At 38.5% G+C, this 8,057-nt stretch overlaps 1 protein-coding gene across 1 annotated transcript; it reads right to left on the reverse strand.

The window, feature by feature from the left end:
- Positions 1-332: 332 nt before the first annotated feature.
- Positions 333-7,728, reverse strand: mpl (MPL proto-oncogene, thrombopoietin receptor). Its single transcript, XM_063460640.1, has 12 exons — positions 7,572-7,728; positions 7,203-7,320; positions 6,680-6,849; positions 6,064-6,203; positions 5,015-5,153; positions 4,812-4,923; positions 4,094-4,263; positions 3,506-3,648; positions 2,960-3,140; positions 2,643-2,724; positions 2,395-2,482; positions 333-1,698 (listed from the first exon to the last, which is right to left on the reverse strand). Exons 1-12 carry the CDS (start codon positions 7,663-7,665, stop codon positions 1,240-1,242), a joined length of 1,896 nt encoding a protein of 631 aa, XP_063316710.1. The 5' UTR covers positions 7,666-7,728; the 3' UTR covers positions 333-1,239.
- Between the last annotated feature and the right edge of the window lie 329 nt (positions 7,729-8,057).

An 8,057-nucleotide genomic window follows, 5' to 3' on the forward strand; every position in this document is an offset into this window, starting at 1 on the left:
TAAGTCACCACTGAGCTCTAACCCTCATTTTGTATCCTTTTCACAGCCAACTTTAAATATTGTACTGTACATGAAATCTCCACCACTGGAAACAAAGTACACTTCTTACGTTGTTCTTTCTTTTTAGGGGAACTTGATATAGATGTTTCTGATACTCCTTGCCGCAGTGACCTTGCAGTTAAACTTACCTGCAGGCCCAGCCAGAGGCAAATATGTAAAATGTTGAGCATCTCCTGGGTTTCGCTTTAAAACGTAATACCAGTCAAAGCCCAAATGGTTCAGTGACTACAGAAAATCCAAAAAGAATATAATTTTGTTAAATGTTATTGTCAGAACTGCAAAACATGAAAACAACATTGTAATGCATAATTAACACTTTTTTCAGTTATTATTGTACTTTCTTTAAAAAAGAAAAAAGAAAGGAAGTTGCAAAAATGTCTAAAAAGTAACACGTACAATCACTATACAACATTGGTAGGACAGCGAAGGGGGGAAAAAAACACTCGGGTGTCATCTTCACTTAGCAACAATGTAACATTTAAGGGGAAATTTGCTTTATACAGCATACAGAAAGAATGTACATCTTCTACACCAAGGTCCAAAGCAAACTCCATTGCATTCCATTACTGTGATGTACAAAATTGTATCACAATAGTGTAAAACTCCCCCAAAAGAAATGTTAACATAACAACTTTAAATTATATGAAATAAGCAGCTGCGGAAGACTCTCTGCTCCATAAACAGCGGCAGTGTGAATGAGCCGGAACGTGTCGCAGAGGGATCCTGTGAGCATATGGCTGAGTATAGCACAAGACTCAGAAATGATTCTTAATTGGTCACACCACTGAACGCAGTCACAAACTCATAGTCTCACCATTTTGTCTCACACAAGATAGAGACAGCCCTGCATACAATATACAATTTGAAGATGGAAAGTAAGATGAAAGTTGCTGTAGAATCCTGCCAACCAGAAACTTAAACTCCAAATCTGATACTGTCTGATCCTAAAAGACAGGGCTGCAGGGCTGACCGTTGATGATGACTTTTTTTGTGGAATCGCTTCTTTACTTGGGCCAAACGATGTGTTAATGCTCAAATAATTCATAGCTGAGCTCTGTTTTCATTTTGTAGCCTTTTTTACAGCCAAACAGTACAAAGTGCAGAGATTACTGTACAGAAGATTTGCACTGATGAAAACACAAAAAAACCCACAAACACTTGCTACACTTTTTGTTCTTCTTATGGAAAGTTAGTATAGATGTTTCCGGGACTCCTTGCAGCAGTGACCTTGCAGCTGAATTTTTCTGCAGGCTCAGCCAGAGGCAAATATGAATGGTTAAGAAGGTCACTGCATAAGCAAGGTGAGAAGCAGACGGAGCCATCAGAGCAGGAACACGTGGGAAGGTACTCATCTCCTATCTCATGGTCTCCTTTCTCTGTCACATGCTCATATATGTAAGTGTTTGCTTGTGAGCAGAGAAAGATACTGTCTTTGTTGAGAGTCACGTAGTCTGGAAAGATTTCTGTCCCCGGGCTTCCATCTACCAGTTCGCTACTGGTGAAGCTCCCTTCTGATGACAGGAGCTCAGTGAATTCTTCTGACGGCTTCCTAAACTCGGAAACCTCTTCTTCAGACATGATCTCCACTACAGATGTAGTGGTTTCCTCGGAGCACAGCTTTTCTAGAACAGGATGATCCTATAGTGTGCAGGGATTTATGTGTAATAAGGAAACAAAAATATCATTTGAAAGTGCTTTCATTTGGAGCAAGCTTAACTTTTGTTTTTCTTAAAAAAAACAAAAAACATACTGCTATTAGTTTTGATCAAAATATTTTTTGACATCTAAATGTAAAAAATGCATTTAAATCCTTGCTGACTTTGATGTGTAACACTGGTGATGAGAGCGGTATCTATGGTTACAGCCCAAAGATGAAGCAGCACTTTTCAGTGGAGAAGTCTACAAGAAGGTAGTTCATCAGGTTAGACTCACAACGAGGGACATGCTTCTAGTTTTCTACCATGAATTCGACCCTCAGGGTGAGACTGTCAGTATAGAGTTCTACTGTATTAGATACTGTAATGAGTTAAAAGATCACTATTTATTAATATCATTAATATTAATTCATTTAAAAGCAAGGACTTTTTTATATAATGAGAGTCTGAAACCTTATCATCATGCCACAAAGATGTCACAAAACTGATCTAAATTCATACTGTAGATATTTTCCAAGACCAAATAAAATACCGATCAGAGTATTCCAATAAATAGTTGCTGTTTTTTTGCTATGGGTGGGCCTGCAGGAGTTTTGTGATCACACATAATATCTGGTTCTAGTCCATTTTTCCAAGAAAACCAGGATGAAAGTACCTGTAATGCAGTTAAATAACTTACCCTTTTCTGCGTGTTGATCTCTGTCAGATAGCCTTGCAAGACTTTCTCAGGGTTTGGAATTGGTGGCCAAAAATACTGCTTGACCTTCCTATAAGAATGCACAAAAGAGAGGAAACATGTCCTTAAATCTTTTTATGTCATAAAATTTAGTTTAAAAAAATCTCTTATAAAAGAAAGGGAACATCTTAGTTTGGAGTTCCTTATAGGTGATTAAAATTTTGAATAGCTGTGAGAAAAATAAAATCTACCTGATGTGCAGGGCACACACGGCGGTGCTGATGGTGGCTGTTATCAGTATAAACATTGGGATACACACGATGAGCAACATGCCTGAAAATGCAATGCATCAAAGTTTGAAATGTATCATATCTGTTTGTTCCCTTACAGCAACAAAGAACATCATTGTACATAAAGATAACATTTCAAACTACTAAAAGTTAAATAAACTACTTGCTTCTAGTTCTTAGAAAGGAGTAAACTACTCATCTCTACCTAGTGATATTTTTTATTTTACTTTATGGTCAAGTTTGTATTTATTGAATTTTTGATCTTGTTGGAGGCTTACCTGTGTAACTGAGGGAGTCACTGGGGTTTTCACCAGCGAACACATTGGACCAATCACTCCAGAAGCCAGAGTAAATTTGCCCAGCGGGTTTAGCTCTGACCCTGACTCTGTACTGGCTGCCTGCTGGAACCTCAACACATGCTTCTGTCTTAGGGCCCTTTACCATCTCTGGACGGAAATACTGAAACAGAAAGGGAACAAAATCACATTATTATATTATTATAGTATGTTATTTCCTTTGCATTCTTTGACAATACCTTTGAGATTTCTCTTAAAAAGCACTCATGCATGTGATTTAATGGGCTCGCTGCACATAAACTGAAAAAGTTCAATGCTGGCGCCATCTGGTGGTAAGATCAAGCAGCCTTTAGCAGCCATGACACTGCTTAGACCTCATACCATTGGTCCACAAACAGAAATATGTGCCATCATGATAATTCTAAATAGTTTTGAAGGGAATCTAAAGGGCAGGAAGGAAGATATATTCAATTCAAACATGGCCCTTGGATGTCAGTAAAGACAGCGCACACATACACAGCTACTTACCTTCCATCCTTCATATTCTTTCAGCTGGTGGTCAAATTCATACTGTAGGTAATTCGACAGTGACGGAAGAGGAGCGTCCCATTTCAAGCACAACTTATCTTTCTTGAGGATTCTTTTCAGATGAGTTGGTGGGGATGTTTTGACTGCAAAGAAAAAAATCTCTCATAAGACCTTGTCTCAGGTTTGATCAGTGAAAAGGAGGCCCACAAGACTAACTGAAAGTTTCCTTCAAGAAATCCAGGCAAGCTTAAGAGCTAACAAACCTCTGCCTTTCCTCCAAATTGAAAGGTTAGTGAGGTAAACAAAGTCTGAACATGTTCACAACTGACCAGAGGACTATTGTATATATTAATCACTTATATGACTGAAAGATCTGAGTAAATGTATGAGCATTTTCTTAGAAGCAGAACTTCAGCATACAAACTAAAATAGCAGTTAGTCATTCATGACACAGTTGGTTAGTAATGGGGACTTTTCTGAGCTGCTTCTTGATAAAAAAAAAAAAAGGCAATAATTTCAGTTTAAACACAGATAGCACATCCAAAATAACCAAGAATGATAGAAATAAAACAATTAAATGCCACTCACTGGAGTTGTTGAGTGTAAATGCTCCAGTGTAGAAAGTCCTCCTTTTTGGACCTGAGATGTTTGTGAGCTTGACCCTGACTTCTCTGGACTCTCCTCCATGGAAACAACACAGGTCAGTGATTTTCTCATCAGCCACACATTCAGTCCAACTCGTCCACCTCGAGGTCTTGCTACAAGAGTTGTAACAAAGTCAAATCACAGAAAATAAAAGTTTCATATGTGTTTCTGTTGAATTGACCTGTTCAAAACTCTGGATTAGTTTGAGTATTTTAGTGCTCAAACTGTGTGACAATAAGATGGAAGGATGCTTGGATGGATGCTTTTGTAAGTATAGCATGTACAGTGTAAGTAATAATGAAAGGAATGAAAATGATTTTCATAGCAATCATTTTGCTGCTTTTGTTTGTTGTGGCCTTCTTTTCTAATTCTACACTTCTTAGAATTTGATCTGAGTCTTTACTAAGGAGGATATTAAGAAATAAGAAAACTTACATAAATATCACTACTGCTGTGTACAATATCCCTTAAACAGTCACTTGTTTATTTTCTGTTCATGAACAAATTCTGGTTTCTTTTTATTTATTTTTTTCAGCCTTTTTTTTTTTTTATCTCAGCCAAACATAAAATCACTAAATGAAATCCTGCCACAACACAGGTGGATGGAAAAATGATCTGTGCGTAATAATTCACGAAGTGATGAACGAGTGTTTTGTGTTACCTGTGAAGGATTTGGTAAAAAAGTCCAAAGTTGTTTTTATCATATTTGCTCGAATTCCAGTGACAGGTGACATTTTTCAGATCAGAGGTGAAGCATAAAAGTGCCGTGTCATCTGAAAAGCATGGAAAAGATCATTACTGAGCAACCAGGTGCTGTTCAATGGGTACCATTTTATTCTCTCTGTAATTCTTGCTTGGACGCACCTGCACTTTGGGGGACCACAGCTCGCGCAGGATCTGACCACCTGCTCCAAGGGCCATCAAAAGGTATTTCAGGTTTAATAGCAACTTGCACTTTAACCTCCTCGCCTTCTTTCAGAGAATCCAGTGTGTTGTCCTCTTTCTTAGGTAGAAATCAAAAGCATCATCGATTTTATAATATAGTCGATGCAGGCAAACAGATAAAGGTATGTTTGAAAAAAGTAACCACAAAAATATAAGCTACAACGAGATGAGTCAGTCTCAGAAGGCAGAGCTCGGGAATCATTTGGTAATTCTGGCACTGGTTATCAAGATTGTATAGCAAACTGACAGTAAATGCAATTCTATATTTAGGCAGTCTTTAGACTGACTTTTATAACAACTAACCACCAAATGCATAACTTCAAACCTTCATAGACTTTGGGGAGCTGTATAAAAATTCACTTCCAATGCAGCTGTCATGAACAGCAGTTGAGCCGTAAACACCTAAAGAATTATAAAGATGGTCTTAACCCCAGGGTCTAGAAAGGGAAGCTGATTTGTGAAGCACCCTAAGGCTTCAAAATGGGTGACAGATGAAAACACAATAGACTACTCAGTCTTTGTGGACTATTGCAGACAACATGATCTGTAGCGAGAGCATGGAGGTGGAAGAGATTCTAGAGACATGGAGGTATGCACTGGAGAGAAGAGGAATGAAAGTCAGTAGAAGCAAGAATTGACCAGAATGGACAAAATTAGAAATGAGCACATCAGAGGGACAGCTTAGGTTGAGCCGTTTGGAGATAAAGTTAGCGAGGCAAGGCTGAGATGGTTTGAACATGTGCAGAGGAGGGACAGTGGATGTATCGGACAATTGAAGGTTAAGATGGAGCTGCAAGGCAGGAAGAAAAGAGGAAGACCACAGAGAAGATTTATGAAAGGAGGACATGCAGAGGGTTGGTGTGACAGAGGAGGATGCTGGGTGTAGTGTCAGATGACAACAGATGATCTGCTGCAGCAACTCCTAAAGGGAACAGCTGAAAGACAAAGGAGAGCAGCTGTAGGTCTACCTCCTTGTAAAGGACCTCAGAGGAGTACTCAATCCTGTACTTCACTAGTACGTCTTTTATGTTTGAAGTCCATGAAGGATTCAGCTGTCCCACTTGGCCATTTGGGTGTAAAGACAGATTAACTGGTGGATCTAAAAGAACTAAAAGAAAAAACACTCGGGTTTAGGAGTTGGGGCTGGAACATCATCACAGAAGGAAGAACAAAGTATTGGATTATAGATGGGAAGATGGTGGGAATAATTGACTAGTGCCTTGGCAAAGGTTGAGGTGGCCCCTGACTTTCTAGTTAACTGGTGATACCCACAAAAAGTTAGCAATGCTATTTGTGCTTTCTTCTCTCTTTTTAATCAACATAGTTATTTCCTTGCAAATCATCCTAAAGCCTTCCCGTCCTTTAAACTAGGATTCAAGGATGCAAAACCTATATTCACTGCATGGAAATTCCAGTTCACTCCAGCTTATTTTTGATCTAACCCATAACACTCAGCATCTATTCGTCACCTTTATCAAAAGATGAAAATGTTTTAAATTTTGTAATATACAGTATCTAAGTAAAGTTTCTTCAATACTCTTTATGTGATGAAAAATTCAGTTTTGAAAAGACAAGATGTCTTACCGTGATCGCTCATTTCGAGAGTCCGAGTGTAGATGGTGGCGTTCGTAAAGGATTCAGTGACTGTAAGGATGTAGTCAACAAACCACATAACTTCAGGAAAAGAGCAGATGTGCAGCAAAGTTCCCTTCTCTGTTCTCTGGACGGATAATTCACACCTCTGCGCTGGAAAGCTTGATTAGGATAAAAGAAAAAAACAACAGGCAGGGCTGCTCACTAATGAGCTAATAAAACAGTTTTAAACATCTTGCCTTGCGGGTAAGAAGAAATGCAATACAGGTGACTATCGTGCATAAACCATTAAAATGGTCTATCAAAAATACAAAAACAATCAATAAAAAAACTAACTAACTAAGAACTTTCCTAAAAATGTAGTCAGTATACAGCAGAAGCGTGCACATAGAATAATAAATAAATATCAGTAGCATGCCAGAAGTATCAAAAAGTGTCTAAACACAATGCATAAATAGTATTTAATAGTTTTCATAATACAGAAAGTTCAGTAGATTCACAGTGTTTAACATACTCTATAGAGTAGAACAAATTATAAGTCCTGTTGTCTGCAGTCTCGAAGAAGCAGGTGAAATCATATGTTGTCCGAGAGAAACACTTTGGATTAGGCTCATCCTTCAAGAACAAAACATCTGCTCCAAAAATGACAAACACAATAAATGAAGAATATTGGAAATACAAAAAAAATGACATTTTGGGCATTGCATTCAAGTTAACAAGGAGCCCAAAGTTCATATTTATGCCTTATGCCCCGCTAACAAAGAAACGTGCTCTGAGTATCTGCATTGCTCCCATTTTCACATTTTGGCAATAGATAGTGTGTGGTTACATATTATCATTTTATACTCCAGTGTTGATAAATAAACCATCCTTTAAGCCCTACCTTCCTCTGATAGATTACACTGTAATCCAGGCACAAAGAAAGCTTGTATCCACAGAATATTAAGGAATATTCCCAATCTGTAGAGGAAATTCATCTTGAACTGAGGCGCTGTGAAATTCTAAACCACCATGGCCATCAAATTAACACCGGTGCGGGCTTGTGTATATACAGTGTGTACGCTGTTTCCTATGCATGGTTTTAAGTAGGCAAGGGTGGGTAAGGTAGAGCGGTCTTGAGGGGTTGTGCTTAAAACAGGAAGCAAGCTTTCTGTACAGTGGAAGTAGTCACCAAGAAGAGGCAGATGGACTGATTAGACGTAAATAAACAAAAAGGTTGCGGTGAAAGGCTAATCCCAGAGAACGTGACACCTCGGAAAATGTAGGAAGACACAAATGAGGTTCTTCGGGTGCTTCAAATTCTTTGGTGACCACATTCAACAGATACTAATTCGGTCTGTCAATGTTTTCCTCCTACTGATGAACAGAG

Source organism: Pelmatolapia mariae, linkage group LG17, assembly GCF_036321145.2.
Source record: "Pelmatolapia mariae isolate MD_Pm_ZW linkage group LG17, Pm_UMD_F_2, whole genome shotgun sequence".
Lineage (NCBI taxonomy): Eukaryota > Metazoa > Chordata > Actinopteri > Cichliformes > Cichlidae > Pelmatolapia > Pelmatolapia mariae.